The 25439-nt window shown below is 50.4% G+C and overlaps 1 protein-coding gene and 1 long non-coding RNA gene across 5 annotated transcripts; one reads left to right on the plus strand and one right to left on the minus strand.

The window, feature by feature from the left end:
• The first annotated feature begins 2971 nt into the window (after nucleotides 1–2971).
• CEACAM20 (CEA cell adhesion molecule 20) lies at nucleotides 2972–17463 on the plus strand. Its single transcript, XM_044260117.1, is given in 15 exon segments — nucleotides 2972–3023; nucleotides 5145–5222; nucleotides 5822–6100; nucleotides 6559–6824; nucleotides 6826–6841; nucleotides 8815–8968; nucleotides 8970–9091; nucleotides 11714–11772; nucleotides 11774–11942; nucleotides 11945–11992; nucleotides 14423–14537; nucleotides 14736–14821; nucleotides 15540–15628; nucleotides 16521–16643; nucleotides 17431–17463. Coding segments are annotated over 15 exon segments (1689 nt in total).
• Nucleotides 17464–17787: 324 nt separating this feature from the next.
• On the minus strand, nucleotides 17788–25407 carry LOC122911970. Of its 4 annotated transcripts, none has more exons than XR_006385522.1 (4): nucleotides 24887–25221; nucleotides 24359–24422; nucleotides 21101–22186; nucleotides 17788–20552 (listed from the first exon to the last, which is right to left on the minus strand). It is a non-coding gene; the product is annotated as an uncharacterized LOC122911970 (long non-coding RNA). The 4 variants fall into 4 exon arrangements; XR_006385524.1 differs by having other exon boundaries at nucleotides 17788–20767; XR_006385523.1 differs by lacking the exon at nucleotides 24887–25221 and adding an exon at nucleotides 25240–25407 and having other exon boundaries at nucleotides 17788–22186.
• Nucleotides 25408–25439: the final 32 nt, after the last annotated feature.

A 25439-nucleotide genomic window follows, 5' to 3' on the forward strand; every position in this document is an offset into this window, starting at 1 on the left:
GCAGCCATAGAGAGACAGTACAGGTTGGGAGGGTGGTCGAGGCCACGCCTGGAAGACACAGCCTTGAGCCTTGAGCAGGAGACTGGCAGGTGACGGTGTGGGGGCAAGAGGGCCCTGGGTTTATTTTCACCTCTCAGAAACAAAGCGAGAGTTGTACCACAGGGAGGAGCCCAGGAAGTTCCTCTTTCTTGTCGGGGCAGGAGAACACAGACCCTGCCCTGGGGAGGGTGAGGAGGGGAATTTGGAAGAGAAAACTCCCCTCCTGTGTGAAGGGGCAGATTTGGGAAGTCCACTCCAGTGGAGGCTCTCTCCTCTTGGGGGGAGCAGAGGTGAGGGAGAGGGGAGAACCTTGGGATGGGAGCAGGACTGAGCAGAGGAATCAGGAGGGAAGCCCAGCTGAGGAGTGGGTGGACGGTCAGAAGACCCAGAAATCCCGGGAAGGGCAGGATGGATATAGATGGAGGCCTTGGATGCAAGGTGTGCCCGGCACAGGGAGCCACGGACTTTGGGAGCGTGGTGGGCTGATGTGGCCACAGGCGTTGATCCATCTGGGTGTACAGAGGAAATGAGGCTGGGGTTAGCCAGAAGCCACATTAGGACCTTGGAAGGCAGGGCAAATGGAGGTTAAGAGCCAGGGAGACCAGAATCTATGGCCCGATAGTCCCTGTGACCACAGGCAAGTCATCTCCCTCCCCTGAGCTTTGGTGTTCTTAACTACAAGATGGAGTTGATACCCTCTAACCTACTTGACTTTTCATTTGTCTTTTTTTAAATAAAGATTTTATTTATGAGACAGAGAGAGAGAGCATATGAGTGGGGGGCGGAGGGGCAGAGGCAGAGGGAGAAGCAGGCTCCCTGCTGAGCAGGGAGCCCCACCCAGGGCTGGATCCCTGGACCTGGGATTGTGACCTGGGCAGAAGGCAGACGCTTAACCTCCTGAGTCACCCAGGCGCCTGACTTCATTTTTCTGCAGCCTGTATCACTTCTTGATATTCCACATAACTTACCTGTTTATCATGCTCATTGTTTATTGTCTCTCTCCGCCCTGGAACCGGGTTTTCGGTCCGTTTCATCTGGAGCACCTAGAGCAGACACAGGAGGTGCTCGGGACACGTGTGTTGAGTGACTGAGTGAGCGCACACTTGCTCCCCGGAGCTGTTCCCACCACAGTCACAACACCTAGTGGAGAGTCGCACGTCCTGTACTGAACGTACTGAATGCTTACTCTGTGCTGGGCACCTTCCCAGCATCAAATCAGCTCGTTCTCACCGACGTCTTGTTTGTCCGGGTCTGCAGATGGGACCAGGAGGCTCACGGGCTTTCACGTTCCCGCCCAATCTCAGCTGGGGCGCGAACTCTGCCACCGCCTCCCAGTCACAGCCACAGACCCTCGGAAGAGCCAATTCTCACCCCGTGTTAGAGCGGAGGAGAGCAGTCACAAGGGGGCGGAGTGACATGCCCAGGGCCGCGCGGCTGGCGGGTGGAGGGACCAGGACCCGCATCCCTGCGGGTCGGCTCCAGAGCCAGTTTGCTCGGCCGCCTGCATCCCTGGAGCGGACACTGGGAGACTGCCTGTGGCATGAAGGAGACCCAGGTGGGCAGCAAGCTGGGGCAGCTGGGGACCGAGCTCTCCTCCTCCTGATGCCAAGGTGCCTCTCTTGCCCTCGGTAATCATCTTCGAGTCTTCTCAGCTTCACCTGGAACCACCCACCTCTCACTTCCTCTATTCTGGCGCCTGAACTTCCCTCTGGATCTCAGACTCTGCAGTCTCCTGCATGCTGCCCCCTCTGCCCACCGGGCTCTCGCCTGACCCACTCCTGCATCATCCAGGTCTCTAGCTCAATGTCCTCTCCTTCAGGAAGTCCTCCCTGACCTCCAGCTGGGCCAGGCGCCTCCTCTGGGCTCCCCCAGCCCAGCCCTGTGCCTGCTGGCTTGGCACTGACTGGGGACAGTTCTGTGAGCTCGTGCTGGCAGGGCTAGGAATGTCTTGGTCACTACTGTGTCCCCAACACTACTCAGCACAGGGATCAGCACAGAAGAGGAGCCCAGGGAATATCTGTTAATGAGTGACAGAGTGAATGGATACATGGGTTGATGGTTGTTAATAGTTCTCTAACTGGTTGATTCCATTCGATCTTCTTGGTCTAGGTGCTCCTAGACCAAGACCAAGGACCAAGACCAAGACCAAGACCAAAGACCAACAGCTTGTCTTGCCCATAGAGAATTAAAAAAAAAAAAAAAAGCAACTCTCCTATATTGATTCTTTACTGCGTCCGCGGGTCTCAGCTCAGATGTCTGCTCCTCCAGGAAGCCCTCCGTGCCCCTTCTCCCCAGGTGGGGTCAGGCACCCCCTGGGGTTCTCCCAACCCAGCTCGCTCTGCACTTCTTGGTTTTTCTTCATGACCAGTATCATTTCAGCTTGCTTAGTATTTCCAGGCTGCTCATGGTGACCTTGGTACCGAGCCTGATTATATTACACTGTCAACAGGAGTGCCGTTATTAGTTTGTTATCATTACTATTGGTTATCATTACCTCGGCCCCTGGTCTCCTTAACTCTGATGTTCTCCAGTTGTCCCTCCCTGGCACCCCCATCCCCCGGATTGCTCCTGCATCCTGGCAAAGAGGTGGGGACGGGGGCTTAGGAGGAGGGTGACATTGTTCTCAGGGGGACTCAGGGCCAAAAGTCAGGGATTTCTTTCTCCTTTTCCACCTTGGTGGAAACCCAGGATTTCTGGGGTTCTTGTTCTCTGTGTGGACAGAGGAAGGAAAGAGAGCCCTGGGGGTTTGGGGGGGTGGGTCCAAAGTTCCTCCCTGCGGGGCCACCACCCATGTCTGTCCCGGGAGCCACTGTCATCACAGTGAGGTTGCCGCAGGGCAGAGGGGAAGCAGAGGATGATGGAGGCATGCAGGTGGAGTGAAGACAGCGCCTGCATGTGCAAGCTGGGGCACACGCAGCAGGTGCCGGGACCCATGGGGCTTGCTGACTTACGGGGCCATCAGTGGGTGGGAATCCTGCTTGCAGGTGAGTACACTGCTCCCTTCAGAGGGGCCTGGGGACAGTGTGTGTGTGTGTGTGTGTGTGTGTGTGTGTGTGCGCGCGCATGCGCACTTCCACGTGCACAAAAGAGACATAGAGAACTAGAAATACACACACACACACAGAAATATAGATAAATACAAAAGAGATTTGCAAAGGTAGAGAGAGACCAGAGATAATGATATACAGACAGGAAGAGATGGAGTCAGAACCACAGAACCAGAGACTTAGAGAGAACTAGGGCGACAGAGAGGCAGAATGTGAATATGACAGGAGAAACTGTAGCAGAGGGAAGAACAGGGAGGGACATATAGGAGAGAAGGAGACAGAGGACAGACAGAGACAGTAAGACCAGTGTACAAACAGAGAAATAGATTCAGGGGAGTTGTAGAGACAGACCCAGAGAGAGAGGTAGGGAAAGAGCTGGAACATGACCCTCAGACAGGAGAAGACGGGCAGAGGGAGGATATATGGGCCCCGAGTGGCTAGGTCACACCTCACTCAGGACGGGAGTAAGGACACTGATGCTTAGACTCTTGGAGGCAAAAGGAAGAAACTAGACTATTTTGATAAGGGATAGGTAAAGCATGTTGGAGGCAAAGAAATGATTTTGCAGTGTGTGGTGTGCAAAACTCAGTCCTGCTTTGCTGTGTGGCCCTGAGGTGGGCCCTTCCCCCTGACTGACCTGGCGGGCTCCGGGGGCTCCAGAGTCCCCTGAGGGGCAAGGAGTTCAGTTCCTCCTGTGCACAGAAGGCAGGACCCTGTGGGGAGGAGCCTGGGGGGAAGGGGCCGGCTGTCTGCAGAGGGAGGTGTGTTTCAGATGGGTGATGAGACCCACTGTTCATGCTTTCACTCATAATATTTCTTTTATCCTTACAATAGTTGTACAAAATGGAAACTATTATTACTCCATTTTACAGATGAGGAAACTGAGACTTACAGAAGGGATATGACTTGCCCCCCCCCCAAAAAAAAGACAAAGCTGGGATTCACAGGCGGGCAGTCAGGCTTTGAGCCTGTGGACTTAATCTCTAGCAATATTACAGGCAGAAAATACAAACCTGGAAATGATTGTAATAATAGTGACTGAGCACTTACTCGTCCATCTGATAGCTCATCAAACCTCCCAACTACCCGATGCACTAAGTTCTCCCCGTTTTGCTATTGAAGAAACTGGGGCTCACAAAGAGACAGTCTCTTGCCCATGATCATAGACCCAGTAGTTTTTTCCATATATCCTAGGGACCCATGACCTTAACCACTGACTGAGCAGGGAATGGGGCAAGCCTCGGGCCAGCCTGGAGTCCAGGGAGGGCTGGACAGAGAAGCCTGGCTGCTGGCCTCCGTGAACTGGGCTGAGGGGAGGGGTGGGGGTCAAGGTCAAGGTCAGCTGCACAGGAGCACGGCAGTCGGGAGGGGGTGTTGTGGGGGATCCCCACTCATGTCAGGGTGTCTTCAAGCGTGAATGTAGATTGGCCAACTGGAAAACCAACAACTCTTGCTATTTGGTTTCCTTTTCCTCCCGGAGGGAGGGAAATCTCTGCCTGAGGGCAAGTCTGTGGAAGTACAGAAGTCAATCCCTGCCCCCCCTCCCCGATAATAGAAGTTCCTGTTTATCCTGGATAAACTCTGTGCCCATCCCTGGGCTGATGGGAAGAATGATGTAGTGGTAGAACAGCCTTTAGGTGCTGGCAGGCCAGGTTCAAGTTTGCCACTAAACTGTAACGGTCTCGGAAAGTGACTCCACCTCTCTGAGCATCTCTTTCGCTCTTGCGGAATGAAGAGACGGACCATGGATTTCCTGCACAGTGAGCGTCATTGGAGCACAGTGACCCTGGGCGGCCCCATTACAGCGCGCTGGTGTTTATTACCACAACACACAACCCTGGGCTGCAGGTGACGTTATGTCCATTCTGTAGCTGGACAAATTGAGACTCAAGAAGATTAAAAACACGCCACAAGTCACATGGTCAATCAGTAGTGGCTAGGAGTCAGGCCTCTCGGGATGAAGTGCCATGTCCATGACCTAGACCTTCCTCTACAAAGACCATAACCAGACACTCCCAAGACATCTTCTCTGAATGTCTCTTCTCTCTTCCCCACCAGCCTCGCTTTTGACCATGTGGAGTCTACCAGCTGCAGCCCAGTTCACCGCCGGTGCCAACCCACTGACCATCACCCAAGGTGAGAAGAACATTGTTCCATCTATGTCCTGGACGCCCTGGGCACCCCAGACTCAATGGCCGATTCAGAGACGTGGGCAGAGAAAACAAGGCTATCATTCTGATCCCTGTCTTCATACCTAAAGCACCCATCAGGATTCTGTGCCCCAAATCCCAACAGGACAAATCTGATTGGCCCAGCCAGGGTCTGACAACAACCGGTCAGATCTGTCGTACTTGGGGCAGGGGGGAGGGGTGGACTGTGCCTGGCATGGTTGTGGGTGGGGAAGGTTGGCTTAGAAGTGGGCAGTGGGATCTGGTTGGCATCCCACTTAAAAATGTGGTTCTCCTTACAGCTGATATTAAAGGACCCATTGTTGTATCCCAGATCCTTCTGCTTTATTCGTACAGTCCCCTTTAATGAGGCTCTGAGAGAAGTAAGTCGCCCGTGATCACACTTAAAATGAGCAGTAGATCTAGCATCTGAGTCTAGGCTTTGACCTCGTTTGTCTTTTGGCAATTCCAGTTCAGTCTCTCTGGGTCCCTCTGTGGCTACGTTTTGTCTGGTCCTCCTCTGTCTGGGTCTCTGCCTCTGCCTCCTCTCTCTCTCTCCCTGTGCAGAACTGCTGTCCAGGCCCACCATTCTGATCAGCCAGGCCGTTACCATAGAACAGAGAGAAGAGGTGACCCTCTACTGCGACACCAAGGACGCCAACGTTACCATCCGCTGGTTCTCCAGCGATCTCCTCCTCATGTTCCATGAGCGCATGCTGCTGTCCACAGACAGCAAGACCCTCACCATCCTGCCTGTGCAGCAGGAGGATTCCACGCCTTACAGATGCCAAGCTCAGGGTTTCCACCAGGCCCAGAGCAGTGATCCTGTCCTCCTGACTGTGCCCTGTGAGTCCCTTTCCATTCTCCCCAGCCCTCATGGACACCCCCTATCTTGGTGATTTCATTCAGTCTCACAGCTCCAGATACTATCAAATGTGGACTTGTCTACCCTTGAACTCCAGACGTGTAATTAATTGATGTCTCTGCTTGGACTCTACTGTGAATATCCAGGTTAAGAGATCTAAAACTCAGTTCCTTACCCCTTCAGATGTTTGCTACAAAATCTTGCCTGGGTAGGGGCAAGGAAAGAGCATTTGCTGGCACGCTTTAGATGTGTCCTACAATCCCGCTTCACCCAGGGATCAGGCCGACATTTCATTTCCATTAGACTCTGGCACCTCCTTTGTAACTGACCCAGAGCTTGGGTGGAGAGAAGAGAAATAGTAGTATTTATTGATTCCTGAGGTCTAAGAGAGCCACTGCTGATGAAATCACTCCTGCTATGCTCGTTCTTGTCCTTCCAGATGGTCCTGACCCATTCGAGATCAAGGTGGATTCTGGTGTATCCAGCGGGGGAGTGGTTGAGGTGACAGAGGGCTCCACTGTGACCTTCTCTGTGGAAACACCCTCTCACCCACCTCCTGACTATTCCTGGTTTTTCCACAATAATTCCACCCCATCTTCCACCAAGAGAACGGTCACCATCCAGGCTGTGTCCATGGAACATGAAGGCATGCACAGGTGCCTGGTGTCCAACAGTGACACCCACCTGCTCCGCATGGCTGCTCTTCCAAGTCCGAGTCCTTGGTGAGTCTTTTTTTTTCTGTTTCTCTCCTTTGCTCCTCTGAGAAGCAGAGCTACACCAATATCCCAGAGGTTGGGGAGGACCCAGAAGAGTGGGGATTTCCTGCGTGGTTGGTGGCAGAACGGGGCTCTGACCACAGGGAAGGACCTGGCTCCGGACTTGGCCCATCTTCCACAAGACCCTGTTGGCTGTCTGTGGGTTGTGTCCATTCTTCGATTCTCTGAAAGTCACTGCGGGGGCTGATTCTCTCTATATAACAAACACGCAGTATTCACACATCTCAGCACACAAATAATGACCACATATGCACAGCACACTCACATGCATGCACAACACACACAAGACACATGTAATTCACACACACTGAGTACACACAACACTACCAATATACAACATACATGCAAAGCACACACAACATGCACGCAACAGGGGCGCCTGGGTGGCTCAGCGGGTTAAGTCACCGCCTTCGGCTCAGGTGATGATCCCAGGGTCCTAGGATCGAGTCCCACATCGGGCTCCCTGCTCAGCGGGGAGCCTGCTTCTCCCCCAACCCCCCACCCCCACTTCTGCCTGCCTCTCTGCCTACTTGTGATCTCTGTCAAATAAATAAATAAAATCTTTAAAAACAAACAAACAAACAAAACCCAACATGCACGCAACAGATGCATATAACACACAGTACATATCACAGCATAGACCTGCGTCTTACAGGGTTCACACCAGCCCCCAACATGTACAAGCAATACACTCACACATACACACAACCCATCTGCTACACACAGGATATACTCACATAAAACATAGACATCCATACCTCACACAGAACATGTACACAACCAACAATACTGCAAACACACAACACACTCTCATGTCAATCATGTATACACACAATATAGAACATACAACACACACATTACAGTCACTCACCGTCTTCACATACAACGCAGGAAATACACTACATATTGTACATTCAGTGCCCTCAGCACATGTACACAACTGACACACATTACACATACTATACATACTAGACATATATATACATATATACATACATAGTTTATATATACTACGCACACAATGTAGTCATACACAAAGCATACAGAACATCATACAATTCACATGCGTTAATACACACAATACCACATACAACATACACTCCCGGGAAGAAAATATATACACACACAACACACTCACAGAGTGAATATGTACAATACCTCATAGTCACAAAACATACATACACAACACACACATACAACAGACACCAACTTACACACACGACATGTCCACATACCACACACCATACCCACAAAACCCATAACATTCTCACATAGTCACACAGTACACACTCATACCTCCCGTATAATGTAGTCATAGGCAAAGAACACATACACCCCACCCACAACACATACACACACATCCCTGGAAAGCCCTATGGCATGTGCCTGGTGTTGGGTGGGCAGAAAGAAAGGGCTACTTAAGATGGCGAAAGTCCCCGCCACAAAACCTGAGCTTAGACAGGAGAACAAAGACCCAAGCAGGAATCTGAGACCCTCTGCCCCAGACTCCCATGGACCAATGGGACCCTGACAAGCAGGAATCTGAGACCCCCTGCCCCGGGCTCCAGTGGACCAATGGGACCCCGCTGAGCAGGCGAAATATCCAAATAAGGGAAACTTGCCAAAAGACCCCTGAACTCCCCTCGAGGCCCCTTAAAAGCCCCCTCCTCCCTGCCTTGGGCGCGACTTCCGCCACTCTGCTTTCCAGAGTCGAGGAACCTCACCCGAGGGGGCCCACCTCCTCCCTGCGCAACTTTCCTGGCTCCCCTTCTCCTGAGCCCTGAAACTTCGCCGGAGAGTGTTTTCAATAAATCTTGCCTCGCACCTACTTTGCCTGGTGTTGTGTTTATCTTGCCGGAAAAACTTTACACCTGGAAGGGTCCCTGACCCCCACCGTGTGTGTCTCTCTGTGTTTCCAGAAATGCTGCCCAAGCCTCACATTGTGTCCTCAAGCCTGACTCCCGTGGAAAATGCCAGCTCCGTGATGCTGACCTGCCAGACCTCCCGCAAGGTGACTGCAGTCCTGTGGTTCCTGAGGGGCCAGGCCCTCCGGCCGAGCGAGCACCTGAAGCTGGGCCGGCAACTGGAGCCTGGTCATCCATGGCCTCCAGCGAGACGACACGGGCCCCTATGGGTGCGAGGTCTGGAGCTGGGGCAGCCAGGCGCGAAGGGAGCCCCTCACGCTCACCATCGGCTCTGAGTCACCCAGGCTGGACCTCGTCCTCCTCGCTCCCTCCCTCCTTCCCTTTCAGTTGTTCCTTCTAGCCATTCCTTCCACAGTTATTGAATCCCTGCTCTGTGCCAGCCGTGTCTGGGCACAGGCGGGGCACCTTTCTTTGTGGGGCTTACATTCTAGTGGGAAGACACGCCCTGAACAGCTAAGCGAGGTAGAGGCAGGTGAGCAGAACCACGAGGCAGCAAGAGGGCCAGGGGAAGCTGGGAGGGGCGCGAGATGCAGTCTTAGTCAGGTGGGGCAGTCAGGGGAGGCCTCCCTGAGGACGTGGTACTCATGCAGGACCCTGTGGGCAGCTAAGGGAAGACAGCGCTGGGGGAGGGAGCAGCATGCGAGATGGGCAGTGTGCAGTGGGCGCAGGAACCCAAGGAGGCCAAGGCAACCGGACAGAATTAGGGGGAGGACAGAAAAGGAGAGGGGGCAGATCCTGCAGGGCCCCGTGAACCATGGCAAGGGCCTGGAAGCAACAAGAGGCTCTGAGTGGAGGGAGGAGAGGTTCAGACTTAGGTTTTCACAGGGTATCCTGGGCCCTTGTCTATGGGGTGGAAGCAGTGGAGAGGGAGGAGGTTGAGAAGGTGTTGTGTTTGTTTGGGTCCTTGGAGAGACAGACCCCAAGGTCGGATTAAAGTGGTGACCCATGCAAGGAATGCTCCCTGCAGAAATGTAGGGAGGGGGCCTTGTCCCACCCTGAGCAAGCAGGGGAGGGGGAGGGAGAGAAGGTTGGATGGAAGTGTGGAGACCACCATGCAGTCTGAGGAACACCATCAAGGCTGTCTGGGATCCCAGAATCTCCCAGGAAGGGGCCTGCCTCATTTACCCCAACACCTTCAGGCATAGGTCAGGTGCAGCCCATGAGAGGGCCGGCAGTGGATTTCAGGGGCTGGGCACTTGGTTATTGAAACTCGGGCTGTCAGAAGTCTGCAAGGCACCTTCTCAGGGTGCCACAGTTGTCCGTCAGGGGAATGAGAAGGGGTCGGACCACGGGACCATGGATGCATTTTGAATCTAGAACTCAGGATTTGCTGCTGTTGACACCAGTGGAAAGAGAAAGGCACTGACTGCAAGGTTTTTTGCCTGAGCTACTCAAACGGTGTAGTGGCCACGAGCTGAAGCGGAGAAGAGGCACCTGCAGGGAGAGAAAGTAGGGTCCGCATGTATATGTGTTACATGTATATACTCCACATGTATACGTGTTAGGTACCGGGGCACGTGGAGGTGGGGCTTACATACACTGCTGCTCTCTTCTCCCCTTCCCACTTCAGTCATGAAGCCCAAAAATACTCTTCTGTTCTCCCTCTCTGCTGAGCAAATGTGGGTGCTTGCCAAGTAATAGCTGTGACTGTTGAAGCTCCCAGCCTACCTGGGGTGGGAACGTCGATAATCAGGCCAAGAAAAGTAGTGTCAAGAGTACTGCCATGGGACAGCAGGATTTGGGGAACCCAAGGAGGCCCCACCGGTCTGGGGCATGTGGGAAGGCTCATTGTGAGAGGTGGTGTCCATCATGAGATCCAGAGGACGAGTAAGTCGCTACGTGGAGCAGACTCCTGGAAGAGCATTCTAGAGAAGGAAGAGAATGTGTGAAGGCTCTGCCGTAAGAGGAAACATGATAAAGATGGAACATCCGAGAAGGATCTTATTTCTGAATTGAGAGGGGAGAGATGTGGAGAGGGGAGAGGTAGGGCCAGAGGGGTCTGAATTGAGAGTGAGCCGGTCAGCCATGGCCTTGGCCTTGAAGGCACTGGGGAGCCATGGAGGGTTCTAAGCAGGGAAGGGATAGTGTCAAGTTTGTACTTAGGGAGCCCTCTTGCTGTTGTGTGGAGGATTTGACACCAGGATGGGAAGACCCTGAGGGATCCTGGTGGCCATGGGGTTCAGATGGGGAGAATCTCCAAGGATACTAGGAGGGGATGAGGACAGGATTTTCCTCCTTTTCCGGTGTGTCCCAACTAGAAACTCTTCGCATCCTTCTTTGCAGTAGTTCGTGTTAACTTAAGTAAGACAAAGACTCAACTCTTAGTTTGCATGAGAAACTCAACGGCCATTTCATTTGTTTCCTTCACGTGCACGGGAGGAGAGCCAAGTGCCAATGATCTCCTTCCGGTTTCAGGAAGGAACTCCGCAGGAATCTCTACTTTGAATAGAAGGATGGAAATTTAAATATTGCAACAGGGCCATTTGCTCCTCAGTAAGAAAGTCCACCAGAATGATAAAGTTTTTGCAAGTGTGGGGCTATGCTCTCAGGACACAACAATCTGGGAAGCCTGGATGCGCTGCGAGGCTCCTTGGTGAGCGCTCTCTTTTGCAAGAGCAGGGGGTTTGTTTTTTATTTTGATGTTTTGCATTGGGTTTCTCCCTTCCATGTGGTGGACTACAGGCTGCCTGCTTGGCAGCTAAGGAGGGAAAGGGAACATCTTGCTGAGACTCCTTTCAATGGCAGTTAGAAGAGACTTCGTTCTCCAGGCTACAGCCTAGAATTCTGTTAGAATCGAGAAATGGGGGCAAGGGGAGGGGTCTAGCTTCCAGTGCGGAAGCAGTGGGCGGAACAGGAAAACTCCTGGGCGGGTGATGTTTGGCTTTGCACACAGATGGCCCAGATCAAGTGGACATCCCCAGCAGGGCGGCGTCTGGGGCGGTCGGCACTATCCCAGGCAGAGCTCAACTCCAGCCTGACCCTGCAGTGTCAGGCAGAGTCCCAGCCGGCCGCTAAGTTTCACTGTACCCTTAGGCACTCCACTGCTGTGTATGTGGGGGAGCAGCTAATCATCGAGGCCCTGACCTGGGAATATGAGGGCATCTACAACTGCACGGCCTCCAACCCGTGATGCACCTGGCCCGCTCTGCCTCCGTCCTGGTCAGAGTGGCAGGTGAGTGCGTCCATGCCCCCCTCACCCCATGCCATCTTCTAGTGTAACAACAGTGTAACATGGGCCAGTTCCCAGTCTGGAGCTGCCAAAGCCCAGCCTCTAATGCTCGGGAGCCAGAACCTCTCCTTCCCAGCTGTGGGCCCTAGAAAACCCTCCAGGCTTCTCTGAGCCTCAGTCTTCCTACCTGGAAATGGGGGTGGTGATGCATTATCTTCCAGAGTTGTTTAGAAGGACAATGAGTCAGGGAGATAGCCAATGAGTGAAGGAGTAAACTGGTAGGAATTATATTAATTATAGGAATTATATATATTTTATTTTTTAAAAAGATTTTATTTATTTGACAGAGAGATCACAAGTAGGCATAGAGCAGGCAGAGAGAGAGGAGAAGCAGGCTCCCCACTGAGCAGAGAGCCCAATGCGGGGCTCGATCCCAGGATCCTGAGATCATGACCTGAGCTGAAGGCAGAGGCTCAACCCACTGAGTCCCCCCCCCATGCCCCTAATTATAGGAATTGTATTAATAACAGCTGGGTGTGACTAGCAGCGAGTACCTGTATTTTTATCTTGAGTTCTTGAGAGGGCAACACAGTGTCAGAGTTTTGTATCCCAGCTCTAATGCTTATTGGCTGTGTGACCTTGGGCATGCTGCTTAACCTCTCTGAACCTCTGATTCCTTGTGGGTAAAATAAACATAACAACTGTGCTTATAACAGAGGGTCATTCAAGATTAACCAACATTGGTAAGGTTTTTATGGCCGTGCCTGGCATCACTGCATTTGTTAAACAAATAAAATTGTTCTTTACTGAGCCTAAACCGCATGCCTGAAACAAGCCTTTCCATACACAGTATCAGCAAGCCCTTCGTGGGTGCCCCCTGCCAGCCAGTTCTGAGGTAGGCCTGTGGGCACCTCCATTGTGTAGGAGAGCCTGAGACCCATCCTAGGGTTTGAAACCAGGCTGGCCGCCTCAGGAGTCAGGTTCTCAGTTGTCACCGAGAGGAGGACCCTATGCACCATCCCCAAACTACCTTACTGAATCTTCAAAACAACCCTCTGGTCTTGTGAAGACCCTTTGATGAATGGAGAAACTGAGGCTCAGAGGAGGAAGCAGTGAGTATGGTTGATGGTCACGGGACTGTTGCAGGATTTGAACGCGGTCACGTAGGAAGGGCTCTTGGAGCCTAGAGCCTGGTGGAGGACAGCATCTCTCACCATCGTCAGATCATGTCACGGCCTCTTACCGAGTACTGACTGTGTCCGGCGCGGGCGCTCTTATTCCCACGTGGGAGCTCCCTTAATCCCCTCGAAGCCCAGAGGGTTATGAATGGCTATGCTTGTTTGACCCAGAAAGAAAGGCTCAGGGAGTGAAACTAAGAACCCCTGAGGCCCCCTGGAGGCCCCCTCCTGCCCCGCCAAAGCAGAGAGCCCCTTCCTCTCCCCACCTCTCCCCCTCCGATCCTCACGGCTGCCTTCCTAATCCCTGGACTTCACCCCTTGGGGAAGGCTTTTGGGCAGAAGCTGGAAGGGCAAACACAGGCCCATGTTAATGATTACAGCTGCCATTTATTAATCAATCACCCGTGGTGTGCCCGGCATCCACAGTCACGACCTCATTTCCTCTTCGCATCATTACTGTGCCTCATCACTTTGCAGATGAGGAAATGGGACTCAGAAGTGGATGTCACTTGCCCGTGGTCCCAGGGCCCCAGAGAGTCAAAGGTGACTCAGGTATGAAAAAGGAGGGGGAGGGTGCCTGGGTGGCTCAGTGGATTAAGCCACTGCCTTTGGCTTGGGTCATGATCCCAGGGTCCTGGTATCAGGTCCCGCATCAGGCTCTTTGCTCAGCAGGGAGCCTGCTTCCCTCTCTCTCTCTCTCTGCCTGCCTCTCTGCCTACTTGTGATCTCTGTCTGTCAAATAAATAAAATCTTAAAAAAAAAAAAGAAAAAAGAAAAAGGAGGGGAAAAAGGGGGGCGAAGCCAGCTTTCTGGTTTTCAAAACCCTTTCCTCTGAAAGCTGTATTTGACCCATTATCCCAAGCAGTATTGTCATCCCACCAACATTTACTGATCACTTTTTATGGGTCTAAATATTGTCCTATCTGGGGCATGTTGAACATTCCATATTTTGAACATGAATACTCTTCTGTTGAGTCTTTTTACCAAACACTGACACTATTATCCCTATTCTGCAGAGGAGAAGCTGAGGCACAGAGAGGTTAAGCAGCTTGGTCAAGGTCACACAGCGGAGATGTGAATAGGCCATTTGACTCCAGAAATGATGCTATTAATACCACAAAATGCTGCCTCCCAGTGACTGGAAAACACCTGTTTATCAAGTGACAGTGGAGACAAAGCCACAACTTGGGAATGAGGACAAGGGAAGGCAAGAGGGTGTGTCAGACCAGGGTCCTGATTCTTTCTCCTTGCCCAGGTCCCAGGTCTTCCCTGTCTGCAAGAGTCATTGCTGGCATTGCCCTTGGGATCCTGACTCTCATTACCCTATCCACAGGGCTGGGCTATTTCCTCTGCAACAGAAACGCCAGACGGTAATGCTGGGAATGAATGGGTTAGGGAATGTGGCCTGCGGGCCAAAGTGTTGCTGACCATGGTGCTGAGCTGTGTCTGTAACAACTGGGGAACTCAGGGGGGTTGGGACATTGCCCAAGGATGGATGTGGGATATGGGTAGGGCCTGTGAAGATGGCAAAGACTGGAGGCAAAAGAATGGGGGATTTGGGGTTTCAGGTTCTCAAGCAAAAAAGCGGAGGACCCCATCAAGGAGGGAGCAACACCCACCTCTGCAGAGGGGCCCTGTGCAGTGTACTGTTCTAGTAAGTGACTTCATCATTGATGCCCAGGGCAGCAGCGGGGTCTGGGGAAGGGGCTGGTATCAGGAGTCTCCCAGTACCAAAGCTGCTCCCAGCTTTGCCACTAGTGATCGTGGATGAGATTGGAGCCAAGAACCCCGAGGAGGTCTCCCCTGTTCCAACAGCCACAGCAAAAAAAAAAAAAAAAAAAAAAGGATATTCTCTCCTTTTCACTTTCAGAAAACTTTCCCAGTTGATTGCTGTAGGCAGAGAGAATCAGTCACAACATTCATCCCTGCTGAACCCAGAGTCAGCCTTATAACCCACCTCAGCACGGTGCTTCACGCACCCTCTACTGATGCATGGGAGCTGACTAAAAGCAAAATGAAGCATCTTTGACATCTCTGGGCTGGGATTCCGGAAGGATGCCCTCCCCCGTGAAATGGAAGAGACTGTCCAATCCAGCTCAGTTTCACAGAGAGGAGATCCACGCCCAGGAAGGAAGGAGAAAGGATAAACCCATGCTCCAGAGGCCCACTAGGGCTAGGTCTTAGATTTCCATCCTCGGCCACCTCATCAAAGAGCCTTATCTAACCCAGAATTAGATTTCCTGGTCAAGTTCACTGGAGCTGTGCTGGGGAGCCCTGGGGAGGACGGAAGGAAGGTTTCTGCCACTACCTTTCTGGGGATAGGAGTGACGTGGAGAAACAACCCCTTCCTTCACATCTCTTCCCATCTCCAGACCCAGGCTGGCATTCCCTTTCTCTAGATTGGCCGAGGCCCATGTATGCCAACTTACCTGAACCTGAAGGACAGTTTGGAGTCAAAAAGGTAAGCAGTGCTCCAGAGGGACCTTCCCTGCTCCCCTGACCATCTGGTCCTTCCCCAGGCCAGGAGGGCTGTTCCAGTCCCACCTCTTGGGTTGGGGAGTGAGGTGTGTTCTCCTGATACCTAGGGCTGGCTTAAGTCTTTATGCATCTCCTCCCCTGCCTTCTCTGGGGATCCCAAGGTCTTCCCTGGCTTCCCATCTCTTCTTGTCTTCTTGCCTTTCACTATGACAATGCCTAGCCTGAACTCCTCTGAGAATCAGGAGGGATGTACCTGCCTCTGAGGCCAAAGCTATTCCTGAGAATTTCTGGGACTGGTCCCCATCCCAAACCCTTGACCTCTTCACTACTTTCTTTTCCCCCAGGTACTACCCCCAGAACCCCCCAGAGCAGTTTTATGAGGTAATGTGGGATCTGCTGAGTTTGATTTTAAAGAGCTGCTGCGGAAATATGATCTGAGAATGTTGTGTTTGACAAGTCTGAGAAACCACCCTGTAGACTCTTCATTGTGCATTGCAAGGCCAGGGATGGAGAGAAAGTGGCCCGAGGCCTCGGACGCAGCTGGGCCAGATTCTAGGTCTCTGGCTCCTACTGGGTTCCTTTTCCCTCCAGGGCTCTGAATTGGATTGCACTAACTAGCAGGCGCTGGGGTGCGAAGCAGTTTGGGAGTAGAGGTTGCAAAGGGAGCCAGGTGAAAAGACAAGAGTTCTAGATCTGGATCAGCGGCAGGGCCCTGGGTCCTAAACTTAGATCCACTTCTGATTCTTTGTAAGGACTTGGTGAAAACTATTACTCACTGGGGTCGCTGAAGAATGCAGGCTGGCACTTTCTAGCCACTGTGATTTTAAGGCAGTCTGTGCCCGTGGTTCCTAACTGATCTCTCCATTCCCCTGCAGAAGGATCTACCATCAGCACCCCCCAGGAACTATTCTCACAGCCCCAGAAAACCCCTGCCCAAAGTTGCTGTGGATCCACCGGTCCCCACGCTCCCAAAAGGAAATATAGAGTCAAACTATGAGGTAATTTTATGCCACCCTGTATCTTCAGACAGGTGGACAGTGGTCACCATCCTGCCTCTTCCTCCCTGCTGAAAAGTCTGTAGGATAAACTCTCAAGAGAGTTTTCCCTTCATTATTTTTCGGTTCCATCCCATTCATTCTATCCTACCACGTTCTGCTTCATTTCATTCTGTTTCTTTCCAGTCCACTTGATTTTACTCCGTTCCGTGTTTCTATCACATTTATTTCCACCCCACCTATTAGAAGGTGAGGAGGGGCAGGAGTGTGTCCCCCAAATTGAGAAGGCACTCAGACTGGAAGACAAAGCAGCTGCCTCCATACTGTTTACGTAGAGTTTCCTTTAGAGTAATTTCCTCACGGGATCAGAGGGATGGTCAGGCAGCAGAGCAGTAATTCTCCACGGAGTCCGGATCTGAGTCCGCAGATTTCATAGAGTGAAGTCACAGGGTTTAACGCCTAACAGACCTCCTGCCGCCACCTGTGCGCCAGAAGGGGTGTAGGTGGGGAAGAAACTAGGTCATTTCTACCAGCTATCCAAACAGCTTTGGGGAAGACCAGAACACACCCTCCCATATTCGGTCTCTGTCTTCTGCTCGTCCTATCCACCGTTTCCCGTTCCCATCCACTTTTTCCTCTTCCGTCCCTTCTCCGCTCCCCTCCCAGGGACTGTCAGTCCATGCTCCCGTCCTTCTGTCCTGCCCTGCTCCCTTACAGCAGCCCATGCTACTTTCTGTCCCCTTTAGCTTCCCGTTTTCAGGCCGTCTCCTTCCCTTCCACCTCCTTGCAGGAGCTGCACTCGACTCCGTCTCCTCATGCCTGATCCCGCAGCACTCCAGCTTCGTTCCTGGATGGACATTCTGAATTCCCAGTTGCCCTTTGTCGTATTAATTGTTTGTCACTTGCCTTTCCACTCTTTCCCTCTCCTTAGACACCTTCTCTTGCTACTCTTTTCCATTCGGTTCTAATCCTATGTTCCATGTCATTCCTCTCCTTTCCACGCCCGCTTATTTCACTCCATTCTTTTCCTTTTCATTCCTTTCCACTATGATTTTTCCATTTATTATTTTTAAAAATATTTTATTTATTTGAGAGAGAGAGAAAAAAGAGAGCAAGAGCATGAGAGGAAGAGGGGGAGCATCAGGCAGAGGGAGAGGGAGAAGCAGACTCCCCGCTGAGCAGGGAGCCTGACATGGGGCTCCATCCCAGGACTTTTCCATTTATTCCATTTCCTTCATTTACATTTTTGGACCCCATGCTATTAATTCCATTTCACTCCCTGACTTTTAAGTTTCCATCCATTTCATTTCTCTCCATTCCCATCCCTTTCAGTGCCTTGAAAACCATCTATCCCTTTTGATTTATTTCCTTTTATACTGTTTTTTTTTTTTAATATTTATGTCCCTACATTTCTCCCATGGGGGATTTGAGGCCATTCGCAGCAAGCTTCTACATCACACTATATAATGGTGCTAAATTACAAATAGGAACCACAATTAGGAAAATATTTTTAATAATAACAGGACATCAAGGCATGGATAAGAAAATAAATATGCTGGACCTACATAGGATCCAACCCTATATTTCTCATTTGTCTTTGACTTTCTTGGTAGCCAAATTAAAAAAAAAAAACATTATCAGCTTTATCACCCAAAAGGAAGAAAGCTATTTGCTCATTCAGGCAAATGGGAAGAAGAGCTTCCCCCTGGAGGTGGCCATAACTCAGGAGATGGCTTCCTGGCTCTCAGGATTAGTGGTTATTTCAGAGGGACTCAAGTGAAACATCCATGTGCTGGACTAGCCAGATTACTCCACATCCAGGGATGGGCTTTAGGCAGTATCCTCTGAAGGAGTCAGTGACCAATCAGACTTTTAGGAGGCAAAAGAGGGAGGCGAGGACAGATTTGGAAAAGGGAAACTTTAGGGACACAGAACTCCAATAATTTAGTGTCTGAAGTCCTGCCTTGCAGTAGAGTGACTAATGTGTTAACTTCTCCGTCCAGAGGGCAGACCGATTACTGTGGAGGCTATATTGGAGGGGGCCTGGCTTTAGTCTAACTGACAGATGAACCATCCTCAAAAGATGTGAATGTCTTATAGTCAGGAGGTTTAAATATTATTATTATTATTATTATTTTTAAGTAGGCTCCACACCCAGTGTGAGGCTTGAACTCCTGACCCCAAGATCAAGAGTTTCATGCTCTACCAGCTAAGACCACCAGGCGTTCCCATAGTTAAGGACTTTAGTAAAAAGACAAACCCTCTGAAAGTAATTGAGAGAACACTGGGGAATCTCAAATAACTCAGTATCAGAAGTTATGTGTGGCATCCAAGGACGGGAATGTTACCAGGAAGCTTTGCTTTCGTATGTGGTTGCTATTTGCTGAGTGATGAATTTGCTCGGTTGTTCTCAGTCCAGAGTGAGTTCCTATGCACGCTTCCTGGTCACTCTTCCTCTATGACTTTGGACTACACATAAGAACATGCTTTTACTATTTAAAATTCCCAGGTTCTCCAGAGGAGACTCAGACGGGCTCAGACCACTGTCGGGATTGTGTTTAGGCTTGTCAGCTCCTCGGCCCGCTAGGAACTGGTATCATTAACCTTTAGGTCCCTCTCTTCATTGGGGTCTGGGGAAGAGAGCTACATTTGTTCCCTTCCCTCAGTGAAGCCAAAGCTCTTCCTAGAAGTCTCACTCGGGGAAAATTCCTCTTCTGTCTCCTTGGCTAGAATTCTGTCACACGGTATTCCTTGTGGCCAAGAAGGCTGAGAGGGTGAGGCGTTAGGCTTCCTAGTCTTGTCAATAGGAGTAGACAAGGGATAAGATATAGGGAGGAGTGCTGGGTCAGCAAACTTGACATCCACAACATTCTGCAGGGACGAGAGGGAGCAAACCACACAAAGGGTCTGGAGTGGAGTATTCCAAGTTGAGGGGCATTAAGCGAAAAGGCTCTGAGAGGGTCTATTACAGTCTGTGGCTGCAAAACAAATGATCACAAATGGAGCAGCTAACGCGACATGTTATTGTCTCAGAGTTTCCGTCCGGAGTCCAAGCACTGCTTAGATGGGCCTTCTGCAAGGCTGTAATCAAGATGCTGGCCCAAGCTCCGGTCTCATCTGAGGCTTGATTGGGGAGGCATCCACTTGCAAGTTCACATGGTTCTCGGCAGCCTTCAGTTCCTTGCAGGCTCTGTAACAAGGGCCTCAGTTTCTTACCGACTGTCAGCTGGAGGCTTCCCTTAGTCCTTTGCCGTGTGGCCCTCTCCATAGGCAGCTCACACCATCGCATCTTGCTTTTTCAAAGCCAAGACAGAAGCTACAATCTTATATAACAGACTCAGTACCGCCATCAGGCACGTCCTACCATCTTGCCCTATTCTACTGGTTAGGTGCGAGTCACGGGTCTTGCCCTCAAGGGAAGGCGATGACCTTAGGGCATGAATACCAGGAGGTGAGGATTATGGGGGACACCTCAGAGTGTGTGTCCTCAGTGGTAAGGACACATGAGGGCCGCTGTAGGAAGAGAGGTGCACACATGACTGAAATGCAGTAAGACGGGGACGATCTTCGGAGTGTCCAAGGAGGGAGGACGGTGCCAGAGCACCTGGGCCTTGGACTAAATAGAGCAAGGAGACCAGGAAGGCCTACCCAGAAAACGGAACTCACCTTTTCTCTTTGTGTAACAGGTGCTTGTGAGTCCAGAACACAGCATTTACTGCCAGATCATCCCCTGAGTCTCACGGAAGCAGATATCCTTTCTCCAGAAATCCTTGAGGAGGAATCACGCTCAATCATGTGTTCGATGAAATTTACCAGGTGTCTCTTCTATCCCAGCCATTCTCTTTGCAGACTTCGTGACATTCTGTTTTAATGTGTTTTTCAAGGTCTGGAGCCAGGTTTTGGTTCGTGTTTCTTTAAAAGCAATGAAAACAGGGGGAAGAAAGTGATCCAGAACTAGCGGGCCAAGGTTCGAGACCCAGCAGCTGGGGAAGCTGCGAGGATGGGCAAACACTGGTGGTGGACACAGCAGCCAGGTGCGGGGGGTGTGAGCCGGCCAGAGGAGAGCAGGGATGTACACAGGGAGCAGCCTTTTCAAATCATGGCGGCAGATGAGAAACAAGGAGAGACTAAGAGATGATGACAAGAAAAAGTCAGAATAACACGAAAGACTGACGCACCCAAGGGAGGAGCAGATGCGAGATGCTTAGAATCCCAAGGGATCTGGGGCTGGAGGTGGTGAGTTTGGTGAAAACAGAGTGAGGAATCAAGGACGACTCCCCAGGAGCAGTTGGAAGACTGGCAGGCCACTTTCTGAGGCACCACTGAGGAGGGGGCACATTTGGGATAGACAAGGAAGTCAAGAATTTGCTTTAGGCATGTCAAAGATAGATTAGCTGGAGAATAAAACAGGCAGTTGTTCCTAAGAAGTCTAGAGAGAGCACGGTGGGAGAGATACATACCTGGGACTTGCCAGTGGGGTTTCAAGTGATGGGGCTGTAGGAGATCTTGTGTCAGGGCTCTCCAACACCAGCCTCAGGCTCGAGGATTTGCTAGACAGATTCACAGTACCCAGAAGTTGTTATACTCATGGGTACGGTTTATTACAGCAAAAAGAGAGAGAGAGAGAGTAGAATCAGCAAAGGGAGAGGTCCATGGGGTGGAGTCTGGAGGACACCACACCCAAACTTCCTTTTTCAGTGGAGTCCCCAGGGAAGTCCCCCAGCAATGATGTGTGACAACACTTGTGATGGGTTGCCAACCCCGGGCAGCTCACGTTGAAACTGGGTGTCCGGCGTTTTTATAAGGAGGTCAGTCACATGGGCATGTACCATAGGACTGACCTGTCACTGAAACTCCAGGCCCTACAGAAGGAACGTTGGTGTTCACCATAGATAACACTGTTTGTATAAACTATGGACAAGCTGGTACAGTGTGGCTCAAGGCCTCAGGCCTGCAAAAACCCTTTATCAGACAAAACATTGTAAGGGTTCAGTTCCTAGAAGGCGACCAAGAGCTAGTCATGGAAATAGGCCCTTCTTGGGTTTGATACCCCAGGCCTGTTGAGGTAACCCTTTCCCCTACAGATTGCAAAAAGGTGGATAAAGACAGAGAACTGCAGGGGCAGATAACTAAGCCCTGGGTCCCTCCAATGTTTATAGTTTGAGAAGAGGATTGGGCAAAGGAAAAGGACTGTCTTTTTTCCCCGGCCTACTGCCAAGAACCTGCCACCTCCTGTCTTCCAGGGACAGGTTATACTCTCCCTCTAGTGACTCTTCCTTTTATCTTCCAGCATTTAGAGCAAATGGATTCATGATCTCCCTGTTTCTCAAGAGGTACTGAGCCCTCACCCAAATCCTGGCCAACAGAACCGCAATATGAAACGCGGGTCTTACCCAATCCCCAAACAGCTGATACAGAGACCTCTGGGTTCCATGGGCATGTCCCTAGAATGAGTTCCTGTTCCTCAGTAGTAGCAGTTCTGAAGTCCCCATAACATTCAGGTTAGGTCAGGATTTGAGTGCTCCTGGAAGGAAAACTTAAACCATCTTGTTCATTTTGAAACAAGAAGAAAAAAAGAGCAAAGAAAAGACAAAGTTAGTTTTAAATTATATATTACTAATGCCTTAATGTCTGAAGATCTTAAATTTTAAAAAGTGGGAAAAAATATAGAGAAAAAAGAAGATGAGTTCACGGTCAAAGCATCCCATCATGATTTTGTCGTATTTACATACTGAATCTGTAGATCATTCTGCAAGATTTGACATCTTTACAACACAGCTTGTAATATGGTGATTGTCTTTTACAGCTGTCATTGGAGTTTTGAAGGTTTCTTATGTTTCCTTTTTTTTTTTTTTGCTTCTATTATGAATAAATACAAACTTTCCTGTCTTGTTTGCAAACTTAGTATTACTTATGTAGAAGAAGGATATTGATAGGTGGGCAAGGGGCAATATAATGTAGGAACTGAGAGCATGAACTCTAGCGTCAGACTTCTCGGTCCCTGCTCTGCCCTCACAATACAATCCCGGCTAAGTTACTTAATACTTCTGGGCCTCAGTGTCATCTCTCATAAAATGGAAGTAACAGTCCAACCTTGTATGAATTGCTGGGAAGACTAAGTGAGAAATATTTATAAGGACCTTATAGCGGTGCCTGGCCCAGAGTGGTACATAAATGTTTACCATTATCTGTTTCATATTCGATGCCTTTCTAGCCTCTCCTTGATGTTCATTTCTTTTAGTTCATTCTCTTGGGTCTTGAGGTTTATAATCATACCTGCCAATCACATTAATTTTGCATTCTCTGTGCCCACTGGTTATGATACTTGTTTTTTTTGTTTTGTTTTTGAGAGAGAGAGAGCATGCTAGTGGGTGGGGAGGGGCAGAGAGAGAGAGAAAATCTCCACTGGGCGTGGAGCCTGACGTGAGGCTGGATCCCATGACCCTGAGATCAAGACCTGAGCCAAAATCAAGAGTCATATGCTCAACCGAATGAGCCACCCAGGTGCCCCATGATGGGTATCTATTTTGTACTGAAGTTTTGTTTTCAAAACCAGTCCCTGTCTTTCAAACATTTACTGAAACCCTTACAGATGAAATGAGACAATGTGTAGGATTTGCTTCAAAATCACTGGGGGAGGAGGACAGTGGAAAGCACAGGAGGGACTAGAGAAGAGAAAAGATCCAGTGGAAAATTAATTTGCATGACAGGCCAAAGGGGGTGGCCTTTAACTAGTCTCCCTACTTTTGTGCTAGAAATTTATGTAACAAAAAGTTAAAAAAAAAAAATGTTACCTACTTCCATTTAAAAAACAACCTATTTAACCCTGAAACGTTAGAGGCATGCCCATTAAGAAGAACACAATCAAGAAAGTTACTTGTATTGATATTGTTGTTAAAACGATAGCCAACATAACCCAAATGCAAAGAAATATCTGGTTAAAAATACTGGCAAGGAAGAGATCAAATAATTATCTGTAGATGACATCTCACTAGAAAAGTCAAGAGTATCAAAGGAAATACTATAAGAATTCTTAACATTGCAGGGATGCCTGGATGGCTCAGTCAGTTAAGCATCTGCCTTCAGCTCAGGTCATGTTCTTGGGGTCAAACCCACAAACCCGAGATCAAGAGTCACATGCTGTACCAAGTGAGCCAGCGAGGCACCCCCCAAATAATTTTTTTTTTTTAAATCAACCACAGGGGTGCCTGGGTGGCTCAGTCAGTTAAGCTTCTGACTTTGGTTCAGGTCATGATCCTTGAGTCCCAGGATCGAGCCCTGCATCAGGCTCCCTGCTGAGCGGGAAGTCTGTTTCTCCCTCTGCCCCTCAACCCTGCTCATGTGCTCTCTCTCTGTCTCCCTGTCTCTCAAATAAATGAAATCTTAAAAAAAAATCCACAATAACCAGTCATAAGGAATTTGGGGGGGTGGAGATTACATTTCAAATAGCAATAATTTGTTAAAAGTTAGAAATTATGTGAAGAAAACTATAGGAGTACTTTGATAGCAATAAAAAAAAATTTAAATGCCGTATTTTCATACAGTGGCACCAATGGTCAGCTCCTCCCTGGTGGGTTAGAAATAAACACCACTGTTTTCTCATAGGGTGATTGTGCCAGTTAATGAGATGTTAATGAGATGTTTAACAAAGGGCCAGGGACCTTTATTTATTTAAAACAAAACAAACATTTATTGAGCATCTATTATGTGCCCCCTACCTTGGGATGCTGGGGATACAGCACTGATCAAAGTAGATAGAAATCCTTTCCCTTATGGTGGTGTCTGGGGGTGAAAGCAGATAAACAACAAACCAAATAAATACCTACAACATATGTTAGTGAAAAGTTCTCTAGACAATAAAGATGAGGGGGGAGGCAGGGAGTAGTGGGGAGTCAAAGGTTTGTTAGTGAGTTTACAGCAGTTGATGGGGGAATGCCTCATGAGAAAGTGACATCTGCCTAAAGACCAGATGGCAGAATCCAGGCGAATCCTAGAAGAAAGAGCCTGCCAGCCAGCATGAATAGCACATGCAAATGTCCTGAGGTGGGAGCTTCGTGGAGTTCCTGGGGAAGATGGAAAGGCCAACGTGGCTGGAACCGAGAGAGGAAAAAATGGTCAGGAGTAAGGCAAAAAGCGAAGGAGAGGGATGGTGAACATATCCTTAAAGTCTTAGAGGCAGAGAAAGAGCTCATTTAAAAAACAAAAGGATTCTTGCTATTTCACCGCTAAGAACTACAAAAACATACCAGCATGTCAGATTCTTGAAGGACTTGGCAGGAGCTCCCTGGACTGTGTAATGGGCTTGTAGCCAGTTTTTGGACTTGAGGAACAAAAAGGAGACTGCGCGCAAGCGTCTGACAAAGCAGCGGGAGCCCGGGAGGGGACCCCGCCGTTTCATCGGATCCCGTTTTCACGGCTGCTCCTGACTGGGCGTCCAGCCGGTGCCAGGCTAGCTCTTTCCAAGTCAGCCACCGCCCCCCACATCAGAACCTAGGCCTAGGCCTCCCACTCCAGCTCCTCTGGGAGCCCGGCAAAAACTCAGTCTCGGCCCACGCAGCTACCCCAACCCGGCGCGTCCGGCCGTAATTCCCACGCTCACCTCCGGGAGGAGCTGGACTCCCGCGTAATAGCCGCGGGCGCCGCTGAGGCTTCTGGGAATTGTAGTCCTGGCTCGCCAAGCCCAAACGCACTTCCGGGTCCGGCCAGAAACGCAGCCATTGTCCCGAGTGCGGGCGGCTGCAGTCGCCGCGCACCTGGGCTCGGACGTCAGCCGAGCGGCCCTGCGGATGCCGACTGGGG

This window comes from Neovison vison, chromosome 7 (genome assembly GCF_020171115.1).
Source record: "Neovison vison isolate M4711 chromosome 7, ASM_NN_V1, whole genome shotgun sequence".
NCBI lineage: Eukaryota > Metazoa > Chordata > Mammalia > Carnivora > Mustelidae > Neogale > Neogale vison.